The following is a 26,260-nucleotide window of genomic DNA, read 5'->3' as shown; positions in this document are numbered from 1 at the left end:
GAACCAGACAAACGTCCCTAACAATGGATACCTGGCACCATTCTGAATGACACTAAGCTGTGCAAGGAGAGGAATAAAAAAGGGGGGTGGAGGGAAGCTTCCCATGAGATTCAATGCATGATCTGGCTGTGTGCTCTTTTTTTGGCTTTGTTTTTGTTTTGACTCAAAAGGCTCTCAGAAACTTTGGCAATCACTATTTTACACTGTTTCCCCGTCTTTTGTGAGATTGTCAAGATCTACGTGGCAGGAGCAGGATTAGCTTTTCCTTGCTCTTCCATGTTGTAGGGTTTTTTGTTCTGTGTCTTTTGAAGGAAGGGTTTATTCAGAGTCATGAAAACACAGTGAGAGTTACACAAGTCCATACTAGGATGGAATAGCCTCGATTTTCATTTTCTTTTTTAAATCTTTCCCCCTCTCATCCCCAGATTTTGGGGAACCCTGAGACTATGGCTGTGGTTAGAACAGAAAACCCTTTTTCAATGTGCTTGTGCAGGAGAGACATGTTTTAGCTAGAACTGTATAGATTATAACCCTGGGGGAGGGGGCGTTGGCTGGCCCTTCAAGTTGGACAGAATGGTGACACAAAGCGAGCTCCTACTTGGTGCGAGCTCCTCTGTCATTTCCCTTACCTCCCCAAACAACTACCCATGGCTATGCCTCACCCAGCAATTCAGAAGCCTACTCACAATCTGCATAGGGAGAAAGAAAATATTACTCTTCTTCTGGATCATCAGATCCAACCTAAAGGTTGGACAACTGAAAAATTATCAAAGCCACCAAGTCAGCTGTTCACATTTTCTATTTTCTGAGTGGAGCAGCTCTGTTTTAATCTTACACAGTAATAAGAGTTATATGCAATAGCCTGCTTGCTTAGTAGTCGCATACCATACCATCCTATAGTTTTTCCTATGTTAGTCTTCTATGTTTCTATTGAATTTGTTCTGTTCTGCTATTATATAAATAGGCCCCATGGCTGAGAAAGAAAATATTGTATACAAGGGTATAATCCCGTTTCTCTAAAGAACAATGTTAGAAATGCTCCACACTGTGAAGACAAACACTACTCAGTCATAATGCTCTGCAGTGTGGGGGGGAAACAAATATCCATGCAAACAGCCTCAGCTCTGTCCAGCTAGATGGACATTTTAAAACACATCCTATGCATCACACTCCATCCCACCAACTAGCTAGCCAGGCAAGGACTTTACAGTAATCACGCACCATTCCCTAGAATAGTCTACTCTTTTCTGAAAGTTTACTGTCAGTATGAGGAATTTGGACTCTTTCCTCAGAAACAGCAACTGAAAAAGCAGACTGCTTTTTAGAGACTGTTCTAATATTTAAAAAAAAAAAACAAAAAACCCTCAAAATTTGCCAGTAGCAGTATTTGCTGTGAAAATGGAAAGGCTAGTTTAAACACGACAGTTTCCCTTACCCCTCCAGTAAAACACATGGCAATGATTTTTCTCATCTATCTACTTACAGACTTGTATAGAAAGGACATTACTGTTCAAACAGAAGTTTGGGGTTCTGTTTTTATGGAGAGGGTTGGAAAGCCACACATGGGAGTGTCTTGGTGTTGAGAATTACCACCACCATGAATTACATACCTGGATCAATCAGAGGTTGTTAATGCAACATTTTCTACCCATCTCTAAAAATAAAATGGGTCCAAGGAAAGAAAGCCAACTTTTCAGCATATGTGAGGGAGTTAATATTTTCAAATTAGTCATTTCTGATCCAGCAATTACAACGGGAAATAGTAACAGTGAAAACTAAGCACAGACTAAAGAAAATTCTGCGTTGCCAGCTTGACAAATCTCAAGAAAACCATGAAATATGTTTCCACCCAGGAACTGAATACAAATCAAAGCTGCATTCTCAAACACCTGCAGCACCAATTAAGAGTCCACTGTGTTCATCCAGGAGCCTCTTTTTGGAATGCAGAAAGAACATACACGTCCCCATATATGTTCTTTTGAAATGCCTCTCATCGAGAAATACTAGCTGTTGAGATTAGATTCCCCACGTGTTTGCTACCACATAGCCTCTATCCTCGTCTCTAGCCCTCCAAAAAAGCCAAAACACGACAGGCACCAGAGACATTTCCAAATGTCAGTTCAAAATCTTGAAGATGAACAAGGCCAAAACGGTTCTTTTTCAGAAAAGTTTATCGCTTGCAAGGGAAGCAGAAAAGAAAATGTCCCCTCATATACTCATACTGAAAAAATCAAAACACCTGTGTGTCCTTGGTGGAAGAACCCAGCAGCTCCTTGTCTAGCAATTCATTGCTGGGGCAATCTTCTCCTTTAGCTAATGCTTTCACAGCGCAGTACTATCAGGTGATGAGTTAGGTTAATGAAGACTTAACTAGTCCTATCAATTATTTCTGAAGGGAAAAAGGGAACTTACCTGACAGCGTACAAGATAAAAATAAGGACATATATGTTAGGGATGGGGGAGAAAGGTTTGTTTAAATTCTTTCTGATATACCAGAAATCTGATTTATTTGATGTGGATGGAGAGAGCAAGACATACACTGTAATTGATTTTTGTAAAAAAGGGAGGGAGTAGTGGGGAAATAAATGGATGAGGTGATTTGCAATTGGATACAAAGCCTTTCACCTTCAGATTGCCTGTTCTAATCCAAACCGAGATGGGTAGTGGCTGAGGTAGCTCTTGGATGACCTACTGTATGTGAAATTAGTTGGCACTCTCAGTTCAGCAGTTAATGGATAGGTGTCCATGTTGCAAAAACACAAAACAAATGGAGTCTGAGGCTGAGACTGCCAACAGGAGGAGGCTAAGGATTAAATAGACTATGGTCACTGCACTGCACTCTCACCCCTACATGTGGTCTCTCCAGTTCCGAGAAGCGGCACAGTAGTGGAGTGGTGGTGAAGTTTGTACTGTCCTATGCCCATGCTGTACCTGTTCTGTGGATAGAGAATTCAAGTTTCCTGGGCTGTCAGGCAGGCAATTTTCAACAGCATTAAATTCACAAACACAAATCTTCATGTGTAAACAAACAGGATACAGAAAAACCTGATGAGAAATCCAAAAAATATATTCTGGACAAAGGAGAAAAGGACCAAGTGGCAATTTAAGAGGAAGAGAAAAACAAAGGGGTTAGAGAAAGGGAAGGTTTTGGTTTATTACCTGAATATCCTCCTGAGGATTTGATATACATCTGCCCATACTGTTCTTCTACCATGGTATCATAAGCCTCATCATCTTCCTCATCCTCCTCATTGTGGTAGGAAGTGGGACTATCAGTAGTTGGAATGCTGCTGGCTCCTGGGCTCGTCCGCTCCCCTTGGGAGTACTGCACTTGCTGTATGTTTGGGATGAGAGTAGCTAAACTGGGCATTCCATAGTATGAAACACGAGACAATTTCAGCGGAGCAGCATTAGAAACGCTCCCTCCTGTACTATCCCGAGTGCTGGCTTCCAAGGGTCGCTTGGCAGGAAGGCCTGACACAGCTGTGGGTTGCAGCTCGAGATTTTCGTGTTTCACCCGGGTCAGGAGCGGGATGGGCATGGAAGGGGACATGACGTAGGGCACAGAAGCAGACTGCAATTGGTTGCAAGGGCTCTGAGGTTCCGAACTAGGATCTTCGATCATGGTGGTTTGAGAGTCACAGTGGGGAGAACTCACTTTGAACATCAAGTCTGTCCCTTTTTCTACGATATGTTGGATCTGTAGGAAACCTGCAGTGTACATCACTACCAGCTGTTCACTCGCGGCCATTGTGAGTTTCCCAGTGTAACAAAATGAAAGGATTTGCTGGAAGCAGGCTGGTGGCACGGTACCTGGGAGCTCAAATGCACTTTTGCTGTTCCCGCTAAACAAGTCTCTGAAGTACAGGCTGCTGGCTGCTAACACCGCACGATGTGCCTTGAAGGCTTGGCCCTTGACAACTATGGACACATCACAGTAAAGCCCCAGCAGCCTCTGCTCATTCAGGCAGCCCAAGACGGTGTTCCCAAAGTTGGGAATTTCTATGTGCAACATCTGTGACATGGCTCAGGATTAGTTGGAGCTCCTTAGACATGCAATGCAGAAGTATCCAAAGTAGGGCACATCTGAAAAATGAAGAAGGAAGAGAGAAAGAAACAGCATTTTTAGACAGTTCTCTGCAACAAACAAAAACAAAAACAAACAACCTAACACAACTGAAGATTCAAAACTAAACCCTAAGGGCTGACGTATAACACCAAGTGTTTATAAAATTACTTATTGCATTTAAAAAATTTTTTTTAAAAAACGTATTTAAATATTCTCAAAAAAAAATTTTTTAATGATCATTGGTTCTTTCCTCTGGAGTTTAAAGTAAACAGGATAATATGGATGGTAACAGAGTGGGAATGAATAGTAAGGTAGCCCTATTAATATTCAACAGACCTTTGGAAATTGATAAAAAAACCTGCTGAAACTCAAGATGAAATAGTTACAAAACGATGTGCCATTTTGTCTGAAATAAATATAGCATTCTATCGAAGCAGTTACTGTAATAAAAACCTATTTTAACGATCCTAGACGATGCCCCTACACTTGTTTTAAAAAAGAAACTATTCAGAGTCAAACTACTTTTAAGTGGAATTATAAGAGCCATTTCATTTAAAGGAATCAAAATTAAGACAGGTAATTGAGCCCAAACAAACAAAACCAAGGTACTGCAGTAAACTTAACATCAAGTCATTTGTTTTTAATTTTAAATACAGACTAGGGCAAGAGAGTGTCCACATACGTCACCCTGTGGCAAGTGCCCTATGTTCTGTTCCTGGTCATATTAAAAAGGGATTCTGTAGGTGACATAGTGCAAGCCTAATCCAAGGCAAGACATGCACCCCGTAATAGGAACAACCCCATCTTCTGAAATCAGAAACAGTACTATCAAGAACGCCTCTGAACAATCTCAAGTCAAAAAAAATATATCTCCAACCTATACGGCTTTCGACTTTGCATCAAACAACAGCACAGAGTGTACTGTTTTAGGACACTGGCACCTTTTGGGGATGAGAATAATTTCTCCTTTTCTGTACAGAAAGAGGCAAGCTCTGAAAAAAGCCCATAGGAGCAGTAAGATTAAATTAGGTAATTTTAGTGCACAAAACTCCAGAAAAGCCAGTCAGTGCTTATTAGCCCAAATAAAGGCTACACCCCAAGAATCTCCTGCCCACCATCACCCAACCCTCCCCCCCCTTAAGAGAACAGAAGATTTCAAATTATGTTTGCACTTGACGGTACTGAGTAAACTGTGTTTAACTAGTACCAAATCCTCATGACAATGGCATAAAAAGAAATTTACCTGAAATTTTTTTTTTAAATCTCCTTTGAAAAGAAAAATAACCTACAAAGAACTTCTCTGTTCACACTGCTGGAAAAAAGTCCTATCTGCAAAGCCACTGAGGAACAGGAAGAAAAGAGAACGCACACAAAGCCAATTTAATTGTATCTGCATGGTTTAAGAGAGAATTCTTCAAAGCAAGGAACTTCTATGCCCCCTCATCTGATACCATGCGAACATACCTTAAACAACGAATGATCCAAGGTACTGCTGCTCAATGAAGGATCTCTTAAGTCCCTTTTTATCGCCTCCATCTGCTACACTAACTGCAGCAACCAAGATCGTTCAGGGGGTGGGGGGGAGAAAATAGTATCAAAACCTCCGTTTGTATCTGCTGTAGCTCAAGCTTTTACCAAGTCAAATCTCGACGGCAGTGCATAGCATCTAAATGAATAGGCCGGATGCAGATTAACATTCAGGCTGCTCTCTGCAATGAATAGAGCCCTTTGATTAGGGACCTGAAGTAAATGCCAGTTTCAAACCGAAGCTTTAAAAACAGAGAAATATCAGTGCCAGAGGAATGCTCTCAGTGTTGGTACAAGACAGACTTTTGATGAGTCACTGCAATGCAAACAAAGATGGCAGAAATACTGTACTGTATGCTGATGAAATGCTTAGTGGTGCCACAGCAACTGAGACAGGTTTTAAATTTATAGTGCAGTTTTGCATATGAATTACGCTGTAAACTGCCTCCTCTGCCATCTAGTACATCCAGAGTGTCAAAGCATTTAAACTATTCCAAACAGTCTGCAGAGCTGGCACTGCTGCTGTTTAACTCCTCCAGCGTGAGGAAGAAATTAGTCAAAGGAAGCACATCTGCTCCAGAAAAAAAAACTACCCATCCCACCAAGGCGGCTCCTCATTTCTTCCCGCTGGCTCAAATCTCTCTGCCCCACAACAACAGATGAAAGGTTTAAAACCTACACAATAATCACCCTACAACAAGCATCTAAAAATGTATATTTGGGGGTGCCCAAATCAGTACTAAATAAAGATGCTCCAGAGTCCTAAGTGCATATGGAGCAACATTCATGGCCCCCCTCCCCCTTCCTTAACACACAAGAAAGCTTTTCAAACACAGGAAAACATTTACCCCTTGGGAAAGCTTCTCAGTCTGTGGCTGCATCCACTAAAAGCAAATCCATTTGCTTAAGTAATGAAATCCTAGTCACATTGTCTCCCAGATTCAGATTTTAAATTACCTTAACATTTATTGAGCATGCTGGTGCTTTTTCTGGGAAAGAGGGTGGGGTCTGGCTTTTCTTATTTGTTCCCTGCACAGACCATTTTTTATTTCAATTAATGCTCTGTGGCTGGTTCCAATTCCTCTGCTCATATGGTGTCATAGATAAAATTCAAAACTTAAAAAAAAATAAAGATTAAATCAAGCCACCTTTAGTCAAAAGTAGCTATAAATAATGCAAATATGTGGGGCTCTCCACAGTCACTTCTTATTTAGCGTGTGCATGCCTGGTTTTTACTGTTCATATGTATATTTGGTGCATGAAATTCAACTGTGCAGAATCAAAGCAAAACACTGCCACTTTTGAGATTACAGGGGTTGGAAGCAAGCCTGGCTTTTCTTTTCCTTCCAGCAAAAGACACTAACACATTTACAGGACTGGCGACCTCATAACAATACTTGGCAGTCCTCTAGTCTAAACCTTCCAACCAAGGATCTCAGAGCGCATTGAGAAGACATTAACAATTTAATCCGAACGCATCATGAGGCAAGTTTTCCCTATTTTGCGGATGAGGAAACTAAGGCACAGAGTGGTGCCCAAGGTCACACAACAATTCTGTGCACTGCTGGGAGCAGACACCACACCTCCTGGCTCCTAGTCCCATACGCTAACCACACTGTCCCCATCTTGCCTTCCAAGAATTGTCCGTCGCTTTAAAAGTAAAACAATCGTACCTGAAAAAACGGACATTTTCCCCATATCAGTTATTCTCTCTAAATTACTGATTGTATTTCAGGTTCTCTTTTGTCATCATCTCTACTGGGACTAAAGGAGAAGAGGAAACGCTTGGGATCATAGTCTCACAAGAGATTTCATTACTATACAGCAACCTTAACCCAGGGAAGCAAAACAGCTGCTCTTGAAGTTGTTGCCCACTTGCTAGAAGAAACCTCAGCAGAACTACATCGCAGTGGATGGTATCAAACCCAGGGTCCTCATGCAATAGAAAACGAAAAGCAAAAAAGTTTACCACTCAACCTTCTAGGAAGGAAGCCACTGCTATATGGAAAGCCAATCCTGGGTCAAGAATGATCTCTCTTTTCTTATAGTAAGAGCTCTCTTAGGGATATATGAGAGATTAGGGAAGTACCAGATGGTACTTTTATTTATTTTGAGGAGGGGGGGTACGGTACTCAATCACAATCCCCCTGCTTCTGAAAATTAGACAATGTAACATGAATGGAAAAGCTAAAGACTGCTGATCTTCAGAAACAGAAGTAGCCAAGAAAAGGTACTGTAGAGTAGATAAGCTTTGTTTTCCTTTAACACTACTATTAGGTTAATCAATTAATGGAGTCAATGGGGATATCAGACAAAGATTATTTTGCATGGAAAATGGAATGAACTTAATACACAAAAACATCTTATGGGTACACTTACAGCAGAGTTTCCTTTATAAAAAAAAAATCAACAGAGCACAAGTCAGATTTGGAGTACAGCATTGAAAGCTTCACATTTACATGCAACTTTCCTCATCTGCCACCTCACCCAGTTGCCTACTCACCTTTTGTATCTACCATAACATCAGTTGGAAGTAACTTCTTTTAGTGGTGCAAAATAAAAGAAGTTAACATCAGCACTCTTCCAATGAAATTCTAGAATATCATCTTCTATGTCAAGCCTGTTAAAGATATCAACCTACTGTCTGCTCCCCATTTTAATTCAAAATATATTTGTTACCTCTTAGAAATGCTGGGTGGGTTTAGATATGATGGAATAGGATTTAATTTGTATTTTCCCTTAAAATAAAGAAGTCATGCCAAGAAGATACCATCACATTGTTATCCCCAGGAATTAGTCACAATGGTCCAGGCTACACTCCTTAATAAGTATCAAAAGAACACAACTAGACACAAGGAGTACTACCAGACTTTACCTTAAACCCCCATGAACCGCCAGAGCTTGAAACAGTTTTTAAGGCATGTCTACACTGCCCAGCAGTTCAGACTATGGGGTTGTGCTGTGCTGTGATTTTCTCGTGCACATGCTGTGGGCGGTTTTCGTTTGCACCGCAGTGTCCACGAGAGGGAATTGCAGTGCAGCACTTTGATGAGCACGGATATTCACACCTCCATTGTCCACACTGTGGGGCAATACAGACAAGCCCTTAGAAAGCAACTGAGAACCTGGACTTCCAGTGGCATTCTATATACAATATTCATTTGTTGCTATGATGTTTCATGAAGGATCCAAATTTAAAAATCACACCATTCCGATTACTATCTTGCCTTTCTCCACTTCTACCTATTGTAGCAGCTACAACTATCAAAAACCACTAGAGTTAGGACTCTGTCTTTCAGACAGTATAAAATAATAGTTTCTACTTCTAGATTTTCAGGAGATAAAAGCTTCTGAAATCAAATTCAAACTGAAGTGGAAAAAAGGCAAGATAGTAATCAAAATGACAATTTTAATTTCTGATATTTCACGACCTGCCAGGTCTAGAAACACTAAGAGAAAACCAAAGCAAACGCTGTCAGGACCAGTAAGCTTTTCAAAGCACTAGTCCTGGCCCAGTGTTCAGAAAATGTTTTTCTGGTTCTTGGCTATCTTTCTTCCGCCCTTTTATGGCCCATGTTCTACCATGGTGAATCCAACTGGTGGACAGAGCGCGAACATAAAGTAATCTTGGAAGACTGAATAAAAACCACAAACACTATTTGACACTGTACACGCCTGAAGAAATTGCTGAGAGTTTCTGATAACTGTAACATGGTCTTATACCTGACAGGTCTTAACCTAATGTTTCCAAAGTAATGCTAGTCTTTCTCCAAACTCTTTGTTCTGAAAAAGAGGACAAATAAGCACTTTGAATTGTTTAAAATTTGGTTTATACTATATTAATCTTGGTTTCAGAGTAGCAGCCGTGTTAGTCTGTATTTGCAAAAAGAAAAGGAGTACTTGTGGTATCTTAGAGACTAACACATTTATTTGAGCATAAGCTTTCGTGAGCTACAACTCACTTCTGAGTTCCCTGTGCTGAAATAGAAGGAAAATGCCCTTAGAAGTTAAATGTGTAAATTACTGGTTCACAATACTGCACCAAATGAAGCTACCTCTGTGTAACCAAGTCCTAGTCACCGTATATAGGGCAATACAGTTTCTTCTTCACGCGGTCAGAGTTTTATCTCTTTTAGATTAAACTTTTTTTAAATAAAAGTCAATCAGACCAAGAAAGTCTCCCCACCTCCTATGCACACTTTAGCTCAAATCGGAAAAATTTAACTAAATTTGATTTTTTTTTTAAAATAAAGAATTAAGATGCATTGAAAGTCAACTGAAAAAAAAGATAATTTTCTTTTCTTGCTGAAAACCCCTTGTTGGGAACTTTTAGGCATCTATCAAAACAAGTTTACATTAAAACATGTTTTTAGGAAAGCCATAGTCCTTGTCTTAACACATTCCTAAAAAGCTTAGGCATTATTTGACATAAGGCATGTTACAGTTTTGTGAATATCCCAATACTGCTCTGTTGAAGCTACACATGCACTTTGGATGCTGGAGGCTTGCTTCTTCTAAACGACTTGTTTGTTTAAATGCCCGAGTGGTCTGGACCACACTAACTTTTCCTGAGGGAAAAAAGTTATCTGTCTAGAACAAGATGCTACCATCACAGCTCCTTTAAGAAGCATAAGTAATTAAATAATGTATTTAAATTGTCTTTTCCTTAGACAGCTCAGAGACAACCAAAAACAAACTTATTTATTGTAAAAGAAAGGTCCTTATCATAATTGCTTTCTTAAAAGGAAGGAGTACTGAAAAGCAGCTGGACTTCAGAAAAATAAAAGATTCAGTGACCCTCAGAGGGCTGTAAACAAAACTCTACAGAAAAGCTTTCACAGCTATTCCCAGCCAAAACTCTCATCAAAAGAAAATAGCTGAAAAGTCCTGCCCTTGAAGGCCCCAATGGGTCAAAAGAAACTTCCCTTTCTTCTGTAAATGAGGAGAGAGAAAGAAAATCACACCCTTCGATTTAAGGCTGCTAGGGGATTTTCTAACATGGAAGAGGCACATTTGAAAGCAACAATAGAACTAGCTTCAGAAGGAAAAAATGAACAGAATTTTCTCTGCCGAAAACATAATGGTACAGGAGCAAGATGCCGAATTCCCTTTTAAAACTTGGTCACCAAAATACATGGTTCTCCTTTGGCTCATCCTCAACCAATTAACTGTGTAAGATTCCCTTACTCTTAAATTCCTCAGGAAAGCCACAAGGGAATTGGAGGGGTACTTATGGTTAACAGAAGGATGGACCCTTCTCCCCACTGTTTCTGAGGAAATACACCTTTCATACAGGACTAAGGAAAAACATGCAACAGTTCACTACACCACTTGGCGGATGAATTACAGTCTCTAAGTACCTAATCATCATAACTCCACCAAAAAGGGAATAGCAAAATCAAATGTACTGTGTAGGCGGGGGCAGTAGGGATACAAAAGAGGGTCAGAGATACCACTCTCCACAATAAGGAAATAAAACAGCATTGCATATTTTTGTTTTTCTCCCCCAAAAGAACATGAATTACAAGTCACTGTCTTTTCAGCAAAGATGGTGCGAAGAACTCAATCACAAACATGAAATTGTGCAAATGCCAGTCCCTGTCAGGAGAAGGAAAACAAGGTTATCTTCAGTAATCAACTGACAGTCATACTGAGAATCTTTTTTTTTTTTTTTTGCTGCATTTGTTTCTGTTGCTTCAAAGCATTAAAAAGGAGTAATGATTTATTTTGAAATGCTGAGTTGGAAGCAGTAACCAATGCTAATCCACCCTATTTTTAGTGTAGCAGCAAAGTGACAATTGGTGAATAGGATTAATTCTGGTTTACTAAGATAGTGGAAACTAATTTTGCAAATATTAATAAGTAGCGTACAAACAGCACATGCAGTACAGATATACTTGGTTTATGATTTTAAAAAATGAGCACAGAAAGGAATGCATTAGATGTTCACATACCTCAGGGGAAGAGGGGAAAAGATGAAGTTAATTAAATTAATGCTGGTAATCTAGCCTAACAAAGTGGGCACAAATCCTTTATTAAAGAAGCCCAAGATAACAGTTACTTGGAGCTTTTCTCCCGAAATTACAAAGCACTCCAGCAGCAGCCTCTGACACCCATGCATTAGATTTACGAAGAGATCTGTCATGCTGCAAGGTGAGTCACTTACACAGCCTCAATGAAACACTAGCGCTCGAGGTCATACACTCACACTGGATTCTGTCTCAAAAAGTATAGTAATTTCATGAAGGCAAAGCATGCTATTTCCATTATTTTGTAATTATTTTTTTTCTTATTCACCGCAGATTTTAAGAGCTTATCAAATCAAGGACAAGCAAATCTGGAGAACAAAACATTTAATTTTTGCAGGTTGCTACAAAGGAGAGGGTGAGGCATAAATACAAAAATAAATACAAATATTTTGCAAAATTTAATTTTAACAATCTAATAAAAGCTTCTGAAGTCCCAGGTTAACTTACAACTATAAGCATCTCCAGAGAGAACACGGTCTACTATTCTCATGCTTTCTGCAAAAGTGTGCCTTTCCTGCATTCCATTACAGACATTAATTCATATCCATAACACATCAAAGACAAGTGTCATGCTGAATTTTATTACCCTCACTCCTTCTGCACAACAGCATTTGCTAGCAGTATATATCCTGCATGACTCAGTTCTACCATCATGGCAATACGGAACAAAAAACCTTAAAATAAGTACATCTTAAAAGGTCAAATAAGAGATCTTACAAAACATCAGACGCTGCTTCTTGCTTGAGCTCATTACCTAGTATGGTGGAGCTGCCTGTGTGTTTTTTTTTCTTGTGCAAGTTAGTCTGTGAGTCAGCATTAACACACATGAGAACATCAGGAATACTGCCTAGTTCTGATGCAATGGAGGTTGTATAAAAAAAAAAGTGCACTCTGTTTGGACAGGAGCCTGTAATTCAATTGCCTTTACTTTTCAATTACTGCATAGTCTACTGTTACCAAATTGCATAAAAGAAGGGAACTTTGCTTACATATGTGTCTGAATTAATCACTTCTTACTTCTGGCTACAGTTTATTTTCTGTGCTAAAAAAAAGCAACTAGGCATAATATAATTAACCCTTCAAGGGCAGAAATCTCTTTGAAGCTATTAAGACTGTCTCTTTTTGTACCATTTCCAGTGTAAGCAGACAACACTGCCAAAAAGTTTTGGCCAATGAAGGCATTTATACATTAAACTTTTAATATGCTCTATAAAGTGAAGCTACAACTGCATATGAGCTTGATCATTAATGGAAATATAAGCTTGCCTTTAAAGGTTCACATAAGGGAAGTTAAATTCTACAGGAATTTAAATGCATATCCAGCATCCATGGTCATATGAGAGCTATTTCAAAGACTGTTCTTGCATCTGGTTGTTGATCAAAGGCATTTAAGTTGATAGCAAACATGGTGAAACCTGTGCCAAATTTTAGGTGAGGTACTAAGCATCTGATGAACATACAGTGCTTTCCACTCACGTTATGAAAGCTTTTTTATGACACACCCTTGTACAAAATTACAGCAAGTTTGCAAACCACCACATGAAAAGCTTATTAGAACAGTGTTAATTACAACACCTTTTTTATACACATCCAAATGTTTGCCTCCAAGAATGGTATTTTTAACTGAATGTGGAATGAAATATTGATGCCACAGTACAGGAGTTCAGCTCTCTTGGATCCCTCTGTACTGATTTTTGGGAGTGGAGATCCAACCAAAAACCTCACGCATCATGTACTGCATTTAGTCAGATGATCTCAGAGTTTTTAAAAACCTTTGTACCTTATTGCGCCATTCACATGATCTACATCCTCTAGATGGCAAAACAGGTGACGAGAAGTTAGGTCATTTGCCAGTTACATGAGTAACAGAACCCAGGAGCCCTGATACTCTGGTAACAGACAAACATTGCCTCTGTTGAAGACGGGTAGAGAGGTACAGATGTATATATGCCACACACAAAAGCTAGGAGAAGTAAGATTAATATTCCCATTTACTGTGTCTAGTTACTGTAAGGATCACCACAGTGTGGTTTTGAATCATGTGAGCTGCAAGAGCAAGGTAAAAGTGGCAAGGAGTAGGGGTGGGAGAGTCACCTTTAACTTTCAATTTTTGACTTTTCTGTTCATGTTACAAACCTCTGTGTTTTGAGTATACAACACTTACATGTTTTGAATAAGCATTGGCCTTTGTTATCTACATTCTACTGACCCAACAGAACACAATGGCTCCTTCAGAATTTCAGTGAACTAATTTTCAAGACACATACCTGCAATGCACCCCATAGGCATCCTTGAAACAACAATAATTACAGCCCACAGGGTAACTACTAAGAGGCACAGGGAAATTACAGGATTTTGGAGGTAATCCTAGAGTCTGAGAACTTTTTGTGGTGTGCCACAGATGCCAAGACCACAAGCCCTGTCACCATGAAAAGTGTTAGTGAATATTATAAAGGGGGAAGGAGAAAACCTACACAGACAATGACAGAGCAAGCCCTACAACTGCCCAGATTTACTTAAAGCAAAAGATACATTTTCCTAATATTTTTGAAATCAGATTTGTATACTTTTTATTTTTTATCCCTAAGTAGCAGAGAAAAACCTGGAGATTGGAGGGAGAATGGTAAGGAAATCTCCGGGTTTTCAATTTCACATTGTAAATAGATTACCTGCATACATTAATTTGATCTCCTATTTAAAAAAATCATGTTTGGTTTATAGATGATTGAACATGGATTAATAATCCAATGGATCATAATAATGTTCTAAATAAAGTTTTTATTTTTTTAAGAGCAGGTGCAAGTTAAAGCACTGTACATTCCTATTACACTTTTGTAGGAAAAGCTAAGTAGCTATTAACTGAATGTCAACAATCAAAAAAAACCCCAAAAACCATTATGGACCAATTTTACCTAAACATAAAAGTATCTTAAAACAGTATAATCCTAGTGGGTTTTTTTTTTTCAAAACATGTGCGATTATTCAAATACAGATGAATTGATTTTTTTTAAATGTAAATTGCCTCTGGGCCAAATCCTTGTGTGCCAAACTTCTTAACTAACTACAGTACTGCTCGACAATATTTCAAAAGAATTTAAGTGCTGTTTTGAATACTGCTGACAATCTTCCTCACCCAAATTTGTAATTTAAATACCTTAATTTGAAAAGCACTCTCCCTGTGGCATACTTAACTCACCCCTCCCATTCTTGATGAAAAATGAAGCTTTTCTGAGTATCTCAGTATTTTCCTAGCCCCCCTTCCTTATTAAGGACTCAATGCTGCAAACTGCTGTGTGTGGCTGGACCCTTGTGCCCAAATGGCTCAATGATACACCACATCACATAGGAGACTGTCCAAGCAAAAGAGCTTGCAGAATCAGGGCCAAAATTTTTACACTTTTAGTGTTCCTAAATTTGTTCTTCAAAGGGCACTTCCTGTGTTTGCAGTTAATAATTTTCATCTATATAACACAATACATCTGAGGATCTCAAAGCCATTAGATATTAATGAAGCCTCACAGAACTCCTTTGGTATAACTATGATACCAATTTTCAAGACAAAAAGATGTTAACTGAGTTGTCCAAGGCCATTTAGCAAGTAAGTGGTTAAACCAAGAGTTAAGCCCCCTGAGTCCTAGCACCCAGTCCCACACTAACCACTAGACAAGACTTTCTCTCAAACGACTATGGTGTGTGTACAAGACCATAAGAATTTTATGCAGATGAGTCTGATTGGCAAAAAACAGCTAATTATTTTTTTCTGGTAAGTGTGATTTTGTATGAAGCAGTTCCATTTTAGCTGAAACATGTTTAAGATTCCCTTCCAGTACTGCAAAGCACCTTGAAAGGTCAGCAAGCACTTTTATATTCTCAGAGATCCATCTACAACACTGCAGTAGATGAAACGGATTGACCTATACAAGAACTGAAACAGCCTCTATGAAATAATCTATCTAAACTCTTTTGTAGCTGCAGCAGTGTTTGTCACAGGCACATTTGAAAATAGTACCTACCTACTGCAGCTGATACAGGGCTTGATATGTTTTAAATAATGGTCATGGTCTCTTGGGATGTAACCAAACGTGGAATGAATAGCTGCAGAGCAGAGAATACAGTACAAAGATAAAATACGCCCATATTAAAATGTGTGCAGAGCCCTGTGCCCATTACTGAACTCATTAAAGACAGCGATACTTTGTAACATACTCTAATCTTTAATATTCATAGCTTAGTTAATTTGCATATCATGCCATAAATAGTTGAAGCAGAGGTAAAACACAAAGCGCTCTACTTGCATTTCTAATTATGCCTAAAAATCAAATGTAAATCATAACACATCCAAGATACTGAAAATATTAAATTTGCTGTCTTGCAGTTAGTCTTTTTTTATAAAACCAATTATCTGTAAAAGGAAGAATCAAAGGGGGTTCTATGTACGTGTACGAGGGATTGTATTGGCTTACGCTGCCAGTTACCAAGAGGAAAAAGATGTGCAACTACACAGTTGGACTCAATTACCTAGTAGTTACTGTCAATTCTTCAGGCTGAAGGTTACCAAGGTGCCAAACCTTCCATTGTCAAGCAACCTTTGCTACTGCCATTTACAATGCTTGCTGCTAACCGGCTGTTTGTTTTCAAGAGGAGAATAAAGGAAGTTCTGTTCATATTTAAGGTACTACTGCAGAACTCTTTTCTGTAAACAATATTGCGGCGTCCTTGCCAAATTTCATCAGTATACTTGGAAAAACAAAAGATGTTTCCCCTTTTCTATTTTTTAGATATTTTCTCTGGTTATCCCATAAAGTTCCACATCAGTAGTCACCAAAGCAGGAGAAAGACCCAATGACTTGTACCTTCTGCCAAAAACAGGAGACTTAGAGAGTGGTGACAGTTGGTGCCATTTGTTAGCCACTTGCGTCTTCTCCCATCACCCAATGTGGCCATATCTGTTTACTGCAGTGGTTTTCAAACTTCTTCTCTGGTGACCCAGTTGAAAAAAATTGGTGATGCCCGCGACCCAGCGGAGCTGGGGATGAGGGGCTCAGGGCTGGGGCAGAGGGCTGGGAATGAGGGGTACACGATGTGAGAGGGGGCTCTGGGCTGGGGCAGAGGTGTGGAAGGGGGGCAGGGCTCTGGGCTGGGGGTGCAGGCTCTCGGCTGGGGCCAGGAATGAGGGGTTTGGGGTGCAGGAGGGGGCTCTGGGTCTGGGGGTGGGGCTCAGGGGTGGGGCTCAGGGCTCTGGGAGCAGGCTCTGGGCTGGGGCCAGGGATGAGGGGCTTGGGCTGCAGGAGGGGGCTCCGAGTCGGGGGGGGCTCAGGGATGGGGCAGAGGGTTGGGGTGGGGGTCAGGGTTCTGGGTGCAGGCTCTGGCGTGGGGCTGGGCATGAGGGGTTTGGGGTACAGGAAGGGGTTCCGGGTTTAGGGGGAGCTCAGGGCTGCGCACTGGGGCACAGGCTAACCTTGGGCGGCTCCCGGTCAGCGGCGCAGCGGGGGTTCTAAGGCAGGCTTCCTGCCTGTCCTGGCATCGCAGACCTCACCCCGGAAGTGGCCAGCAGCAGGTCCGGCTCCTAGGCGGAGGCGCACAAGCGGCTCCCGCCTGCAGGCACCGCCCCTCCAGCTCCCATTGGCCAGGAACTAGCCAATGGAAGTGCGGAGCCAGTGCTTCAGGGGCGGGGGGAGGGGCAGCGTGGTGTCAGAACAGGTAGGAACTAGCCTGCCTTAGCCAGGCAGCACAGCCGATGGGACTTTTAACAGCTTGGTCAGCAGGGCTGACCAGAGCTGCCGCGACCCAGTGCCTTACATTCCACGACTCAGTAAAGGTTGCGACCCGCAGTTTGAAAACCACTGGTTTACTGCACTGACACTGCTAGCTGGAAAGTAAAACTGAGTACATTTAATTATAGAAGAACCATAAATCTCTCTTCTCAGTTCCAAAAGCTATCTGTGCCAACCTCTTCCTCATCTCCAGTACAGACAGATTGCTAACTCAGGTGAGAAGATAACTAAGATGTAGCTTGTTGAGGAGAGCAAATTTAGGGAAGCAGAATAAATTGACAGTAGCAACTCATGCATCTACCCAGCTTCCAGACTGGCATGCAACAGGAAACATACAAAGGACAGGAAACATACAGCCAAGAACCAGCTATGACACTGAAATTTCAACCCAGGATTTTCTGTGATTTTGCTGAAATGGTTCATGTCCACACTGAGCTCTGGGGATTGGGGAGGAGGAGAACAATGGCATCTGTGACAGGTTTCAGAGTAACAGCCGTGTTAGTCTGTATTCGCAAAAAGAAAAGGAGTACTTGTGTCACCTTAGAGACTAACCAATTTATTTGAGCATGAGCTTTCCTGAGCTACAGCTCACTTCATCGGATGCATACTGTGGAAACTGCAGAAGACATTATATACACAGAGACCATGAAACAATACCTCCTCCCACCCCACTCTCCTGCTGGTAATAGCTTATCTAAAGTGATCATCAAGTTGGGCCATTTCCAGCACAAATCCAGGTTTTCTCACCCTCCGCCCCCCCCCCCACACAAACTCACTCTCCAGCGGGGGGGGGGGGGGGGGGCGGAGGGTGAGAAAACCTGGATTTGTGCTGGAAATGGCCCAACTTGATGATCACTTTAGATAAGCTATTACCAGCAGGAGAGTGGGGTGGGAGGAGGTATTGTTTCATGGTCTCTGTGTATATAATGTCTTCTGCAGTTTCCACAGCATGCATCCGATGAAGTGAGCTGTAGCTCAGGAAAGCTCATGCTCAAATAAATTGGTTAGTCTCTAAGGTGCCACAAGTACTCCTTTTCTAATGGCATCTGTGAATGCCACAACATTGGAGCCTGGGTTTCGCTTCAAACTGGAACCTCTGTGGCATTCTCTTCCAAGACAGACCTCAACCAGCGCAGAGTAGCCCCAGATGCACCTATGATGGTCCTTCACTGCTATAACAGTTCATACTCACTGGTGTTAAAACAGTTAAGGAGTTCCTTCATCTACCAACAGCCAACACCATGGCAAGCAGATCATCATGCTAACTATTTTAAAAAAATCGAGCGGATTATCACTACTATAGTGAGCTGCAGTTGCTAATTTAACCTTGGGCTAGGAGCCTTTTTCTTCAGGGCAGCTGGGAACTATATCTTAGGTGAGGGGGGTAAATTTGAAGAACAGCTAGAATTTGGGATTCAGCTAAAGCTTTAGAGCTCTGAAGGTTGCCAGCCTGGCATTACAGGACTGTGTGAAAAGAAATCACCTGACTGAAAAGTTAGTCCCAGAAATGGAAGAATTTTCTACCTCCAAGATCTTTGAAGCTGCTAAGCCAAGTTCACTGAAACCAAAAGAGGCAAGAGATTCAGGGGAAAACAGTATCCTACATTGCTAGATTCTATGGTTCTCAGCTCTGCGAGAGTGAGAGGAAAAACACTTCCACTAAGTTACTGAGACTCTGCAGATACAACATGTTCCATTTTTCCTCTCTATTTTTTCCTGCATTTTACACAAAACATTTAATTTCAAATTTTGCCTCTTCTCACTGAGCAGGAGGAATGTGCTCCTGTGATTCAATCCATAGCCAGGAAGAGAGACTGGGAATTCCAGATAGAGATGATGGGATCTGGATACAACTAGTGCTCTAGCCTCTCACTCATGTGGGATCAGGTCAACCCAGTGCTCCTGCATGGAGTTCTGGAGCTGCAGAGCTCAGTTAACACAAATGGATGTTGCAGGTACCCACCAATGGTAAAAGATATGGCAAAGTCTTTCAAAACAAGTTAAATATGAGTATCTAACTGGATAAGTATCCTGTTTAATGGAAAGGGTCGGCCCTCGCAGCTCCCATTGGTTGCGGTTCACGGCCAATGGGAGCTGCAGAGCCGGCACTGGGGAGGGGGCAAAGCGCAGAGCCTCCCTGGCTACCCATGTGCCTAGGGACCACAAGGACCTGGCAGCCGCTTCTAGGAGCCACATGGAGCTAGGGCAGGCCTGCCTTAGCTCTGCGCCCCTGCTGCGCCGCCGACCAGACTTTTAACGGCCCGGTCAGCCATGTCAACTGGAGTCGCCAGGGTCCCTTTTCAACCGGGCGTTCCAGTTGAAAACCAGACACCTGGCAATCCTAACACCACCCCGTGGGTGACTAAACTCAACAGCCGCGCATACACTAACGATGCTCTCACAGCTGGGTGTATGTGCTTGTGAATTCCCTGTTCCATCCCCTTCAAAGATACTTTCCCCCTGCATGTTTGAAGTTTACCTCAGCATGACATAGGTATGTTTGCATGGATGTGCAATAAAAATCTAATTATGGAAACTGAATTTATCTTTATTATTCTCCATCACATGGTGGCTGCTGCTAACATTCAAGACAATAGTAATAGGTGCCCGTGCATTGTTATAGTTGGATACACACAGCAATCATTACGAGGTTCAGAGTACAGTTCAAACAAACAATGCCAGGCTCAGCACACTACAGCAACACACATTACTGTGGCTCAGTGTTAAAATGTTCCTTCAAGGTCCCTGTCAGCCAAATAGCCCCCCACTGAGCTCCTCTTATAGCCTTGTGTTCATAGCACACAGCACAATACTGAAGAGCATTGCAGGATCCATGCTTTCTGACAGAGAAGGCTGGCTCACAAGTTACCAGGGCAGTTGAAAAGTGGCTAAAACCCTTCCCAAAACACCCCATGGCCAGTTGCATAGTGGGTGCACTGCTTTCTGTGTCGATGCAAGAGCTGCGACAAGGAGCATAGTGTGGACATGCAACAGCGGTTTAATTGTAGCGGTGGCTGTACATCGACATAACTTAAGTTGACTTAACTTTGTAGTGTAGACATAGCCCAAGGAAGAGAGGTGAAGTGATTTGCCCATCTGTAAAAGAGAATTAACAATACTTTCCTATCTCACAGGCATGCTGTGAGGGTTAATATCCATAAAGCAGTTCAAGATCCTTGGATAGAAAGTATTATTACTACATTACTGTCGATGGCATAAATAATTTCTCTTTAAAAGCTTACTCCTTTATCAGGCACAAGTTTTTATGGAAGGCCAAGACCATCACTGACAAAAGCATAGATTTTAGCACAACAATGACCTCAGGGACCCAGATATCTATGCTTTTTACCCATACTCTTCTCCATGTAAAGCACCAGAAGCAGAGTTCCTTGGCAGCTGTGACCCATAAAACAAAGACATAATCCTATCTCCACAGACGTGACCCCAAAGTGACATTTATCTTTGCTACTATGTAGGGGCTCATAATGCTCCTCTGATTGAGGCACTCTAATAGCACATTTCTGCTCTGAAAAAGCTCAAAACCTTCCTCCTCAATGTCCACAAAGGTAAGTAGCAATAGGAGAGGAAAGCGTCCAGGGCACGCAAAGTAAAATATGTTTTTACAGAGCTATGTTCAAAGCTCCAGTTAAAAATCAAATCAACCAAATCTCAGTAACTAGGACAAAAATAACTTCCCGCAAGACAAATTTTAGGAAACAGCAGAACGCGTGAGCTACATGACAGATCAAGGTGAAGGAAAGATGGTTTACTGTTATCTACATTCTTTGTAATTTTTTCACGTTTCTTTATTTTACCACTGGGACTCCACTCACTGGTGCACCATGCCATTATTTTAGGCTTTTTGGGTGGCTGTCCTCAAGAAAGAAAGCATTTTGCAATCATCTGAACTCAACTAACTGATTCTAAGCAAAGAGCAAGCTAAATATCACCAAAGGGAGAAAGGTAATCAGATTTTCGAGTCATACTACTATTGAATCTATGCAATATAATCACCATCACTATGTTTCCCTGTCTTAGGGCTTGTCTACATGAACATTTAGTTCTCAGCAAGCTGAAGTGTAAAACTACTCTGCATTAGCCTACCAAATGCTATCTATCCTTGTGGACCCTGCCGACACACAACAGTAGTTTGTCAATGTGCTACCCTGCTTGGAACTGGGAGTAGATATAAGCGCACCACAGTGCGCGTGACCAAGCTTCACACCGACAATTAATGCACAGCAGACTAGATTCATACCATCCCAGCTTGTCATGAACTAAATATTCGTGTAGACAAACCCTTAGAAAAAAAGATAGAAGACACTGCTGAGAATGAACAGATGAAAAAAACTCATTACATTTTTCTTCTATTTTCTCAGTGTTGTGTTGTTTCCAGGGCAAAGAAACCTTATCGACTGTGGGGATGTTAGACGTTGATCCCAGTGAGTCCCGCAAAGTTCTTGTGTTATGATTATTACTAGTAACCTCCTTCTGCCTCCTTCTGGAACTTCTGTTTCCATTTCAACTGAAGTATAGTCAAAAATGGTACAGAACATTTGTCAGTCAGAACATCTTTTTCATAGTTCCTACCTTAAAGGAGTTGCAGAAGAGAAATCACAAGTCACTCCAAAAGGTGACCATTTACCCCTTTTTTCGCAGTTAATACAATCTGCATGTAGAGAGAAGTGAAAGCAAGCTGCTCAGAGTGTACAAAGCTTTTTTGCTGTTCAAATGTACCCTGGCATTTTGCCCAGACCTATTTTTAAGCCCATTTACTAGAAATCCCACAAATTAAAGGAAATACGGATAATGTTGTAAGAATCCTTTGGGCCAAATAAAAGCTACACATAATTTTCCTTGTGCATCAGAGTAAGATCCTTAACCACAAAAACCAGATTTCCCCAAAGCTCTTTTGCAACAGTAAGAGAATCTTGTTTTGTGAAAAGTTGCTTTGATTCGCTACAGGATTACAAGGAATGATGGCAGACACCACCGCTTAGTTCAATATGCCTTTAAGCTAAAACTGTAAAAGGTAATTACTGTTATGAAACGGAAAGGTGTTAAGAGAACACAAATAAGCTAAATATCTATAGCTCATGAATGGTTATTGTTAATGACAGCGAGACATGCAGAATGGGCTCATACAGAGAAGCTTTAAAATAGTTATTGCAGTATTTTTCTCCACACAGGAGACTGCCATGTATTTTTATTTTCTAGTTTCTTTCAAAATGTAAGTTCAAATTGCTCATAAAAGCCCAACAAGTACTAGTTAAAGTCTGCAATGGCGCGACAACATTCTATACCCGCTTCCCTCATACTGCTCAGCACAGTCCGGTCCCGCATTCCTTGCTATTCCAGTGCTGAGAGAAGGAACAAATCGTACCAAATGTTCTTCTGTTTTGACTTTCTACCCACATGGCAAATAACGAGACCACTAAATTCATTTCACTTGTACATAAAACCAGGATTTTAAGTCAGGCACCTCTCTGATGGAACCTCTCGCATCAACCAGTTCATTAAGTGAATACTGGGTTGTATCAATGACCTCTTTTGTTTCTTCCCTGTAGCCACACCATACTACCTGCCACGTCTTTACTGGGGCTAAGTCACAGTGTTGAGGCTTGGTTCACTGCCACTACCTGCCTTGCAGTCAGCTGCAGATACTAATCCACAAGCAGTAGTTATAGTAAAATATAAAAAGAGAACTGTGCACAATGGTGGCTATTATGACAAATCTAGATGTCATACGGTGATGTGTCATTACATCATCGTGTTGTGACTGAATGCAGTAAAAAGAACGTAAAGAAAAAAAGTGATCTGAAGAACTTATCTGCAAGAGAGGCCAGTTCCTGGTGCTCCCCACCCCAATTTCTACAAAGTGCCCTCAATTGGATTTACGCAGAGTTGTTGTAGCCGTGTTGGTCCCACGGTACGAGACGCACAAAGTGGCTGAGATAGTATCTTTTATTGGACCAACTTCTGTTGGTGAGAGAGACAAGCTTTTGAGCTTACACAGAGCTCTTCTTCACATCTTCATGTAAGAAATAAAACTTCATTAGGCACTAACAAGTCTGATACCGCATTAAGGAAAATAATTCTACTAGTTCTATAAAAAAAAACACCCCTTGAATCTCTAGCATATGAGAGTCCAGTCATAAGAAACGAACACCAGTCTAACTACCATTATACTACATTCTAAACAAGAATTGGCCAGGGCCGGCATATGTTTAATTAAGGATATGATTTGGTCATGGAGGTCACGGATTCCATGCCTTTAACAGATCTCCATGACCGGGCGCTGGCTTCAGCCCTGCCATGACCATACCCGGATTTTGTACATTTTTACCATGACTGTCCTGTGAATTTTGCCTAATTTTACTGTGACAAAATCATATTCATATGTATAATAAAAAAGTTCTACTGAACCTTGTGACTCTAGTAGGAGATGAACGTATGCAAGGAGGCACAGAAACATTTGGAGCAGCTGCAAAACCGCTTAATGATATCTATATAGAGCTCCATATGTGTTCAAACATGGTCTCTGCCCCAAAGGATTTTCAAACTAATTTATAGGCCTAGGGTGACCACCCATCCCAAATTGGGCGAGGCAGTCCTAAAATGCAGAGTTCAAGTCCCGGTCCCAGGCTGAACGACTCCAGGACAGCATTTGTCCCAGATTCCCTGAGGTGCTGTGCCGCACCTGCCCGAGGCTCAGTAGCAGTGGCAAGCCTCTTCCCGGTGTGTGTGTGTGGGGACTGAGGTGGGCCTTTGCCCCACCCTTCCACAAGGTCTTGCCCCCTGCTCCTCCTCTTTCTCCCCCCAACCAAGATCCTGCCTCCTGGCCAGGCCAAAAGCAGGAGCCAGCACTAGTAAGAGCTGCCCAGGGAGCCGGCCAGGGACATGGTCCAGGGGCCTCACAGGGCAGGCGGAGGGGCCTGGACTCCCTGAGCAGCAATTATCATGGCCCAGCTCCGGCTTCCAGCCTGGTCAAACGGCAGGGCTCCTGCATGTGTCCCGCTTTTTCCTTTTAAAAAGATGGTCACCCTATGTAAGCCACACCCTGCTTGCCTTATTCATGCGAGTAGTCTCACTGTGAATGTCTACTCTGCAACATAAGCCCAGGCTTAGTTTGACTCGAGTCAGTTGACCATGTTATGGAACTCTGGGCTTAAGAATCTACATTGTATTTTAACCCTATGTTAAGACTTTTTCTAAACTATGCTTGAACCTAGGGCTCTGGTGTCCACCCTGCAGTGTGCAGACCTGAGTCAAAGTAACCATATCCCAAAGTTCCCCCTAAACATGGCCTCTCTAGCCCTAGAACCATGATGCACTGTGGGAAAACTTTCCTTCCGGCCCCTGACATTACCAGAAAGCAGCTTGCTTTGCAAAAGGCTTGATTGGTTTGCTGTCCATTGCAAACCCAGGAGGCTCTCCGACAACGTGTTTGCAGATTGATGATGAGAAGAGAATGAGTTAACGCTGACCTGAGCTGCTGCCATTTACAAAGGGCGGGCACGACTTCCATCTTCAATACAGCAGACTGCAGATTATTGGGATAGACAGGACTAGCGAAGCTATCCCAAGGAATTGTGGGATACTTCCTGCTGACCCCTGGGACCTGAGTCTAGTGAGGCTGCATCTATGCTGCAAAGCAATAGGGCTCGGAGCCTGCGTCCCAGCTTAACTCGAGCTTGGACCCTCCACTTCTGCAGAGTCCTGGGACTCTGGGCCCAAGCCCTGAGTTAGCACAATTGCAGTGTAGACGTAAGGTGGGTTAGTCTTGAGCCTGAGCTCAAGGCCGGGCTTACGTTGCAGTGTGGACATACCTACCGACTAGTTGAGTAAGTGACCAGGATTCTGCTCTAATTTAAGACATATCTTGACAAGAGAGGAGGGTAACAGTAGTAAGGTCACATGGTTGCTTCAGTCTGTAATGCACATGTGTAAGTCAGGTGAGTTCTGATCCTGCTTCAAACACAGTAAACATACCTCGTAATAAATCCGAATGTATCACCTACTGGGTTTGGCTTTACTTGTTTTTAACCAAACCAAACAAACCCCAGACTAAGTCTTTTCCTGATGTTTGGCTGCTCCCAAGGAATTCCTCCAGGACCTCCTCCATCCCAGTCCCTCATTCTCTCTGTTTAAGGGGGTATCCCCAACCACTCTTACAATCTGACTGAATTTTACAAGATCTACCTACCAGTAAATCAACTGAGCTCTAGGCCTTCAGCTCAACAGAGGAGTCTTGCATTCCATGACACATTATAACAGGGTGGCAGTTCCAAGGACACTATTTTCAAAGCTTTAACCACATCCACGTCAAGGAATCTTCAGTATGGAGTTATCCCTTCTTACTGTTTCTCATAAAATAAAGATGGCTGCAACTCCCTGATAAGTAAATTACAATAAACATTTGCACTAGGGACTTTAGAAATATATATTAACACAATGGCCATAGTTTTAAATATTCAAAGATCCTATCAAATCAACTGAGCAATATCTAAAGTTAGTACGTTTTGAGGAGAGATTAGCAACCAGCCACATGTGTCAGCAAAAGCTATAATTGTGGTTAGCCCCCCTGGACTGTGGGGATAAGGAAAGGGGCTGTTTTTCAAATGAATATGATACAAAATGAAGCAATCATCATTACACATGGATCCCCCTTCACTGTGGTTCGTCCCCAACTGTCACTTACTAGGTCTCCCTTACATTAGTTTAAAATTCCCTTTAAAAAAGTAAAATAATTATGCAGGGGATTAAAGTGTTTTTCTACTGTACAAAATGCACCGATCCAAACAGGTAAACATGTCACTCTGGGACACTTTCCAAGATTTATAGGTTTTGCTTGAACAGCA

At 41.7% G+C, this 26,260-nt stretch overlaps 1 protein-coding gene across 6 annotated transcripts in view; it reads right to left on the bottom strand.

The window, feature by feature from the left end:
- Positions 1–26,260, bottom strand: part of NACC2 (NACC family member 2) — an 81,030-nt gene that overhangs the window by 24,036 nt on the left and 30,734 nt on the right. The window contains exons 1-2 of one of the 6 annotated variants that reach the window (XM_037879689.2): positions 25,606–25,793; positions 3,160–4,086 (exon numbers count right to left, since the gene is read on the bottom strand). In XM_037879689.2, the coding sequence (XP_037735617.1) occupies positions 3,160–4,024 (865 nt within the window). In that variant the 5' untranslated portion in view covers positions 4,025–4,086; positions 25,606–25,793. Of the gene's footprint in view, positions 1–3,159; positions 4,087–5,533; positions 5,972–12,072; positions 12,224–12,342; positions 12,500–25,605; positions 25,794–26,260 lie in introns of those variants that run through there. The other 5 variants (XM_007060990.4, XM_043530186.1, XM_037879687.2 and 2 more) reach the window with 5 other exon arrangements.

This window comes from Chelonia mydas, chromosome 16, assembly GCF_015237465.2.
Source record: "Chelonia mydas isolate rCheMyd1 chromosome 16, rCheMyd1.pri.v2, whole genome shotgun sequence".
NCBI classification, from domain to species: Eukaryota; Metazoa; Chordata; order Testudines; family Cheloniidae; genus Chelonia; species Chelonia mydas.
Note: the sequence above shows the minus strand (reverse complement) of the source record. Positions and strands in the feature narration are given on the sequence as shown.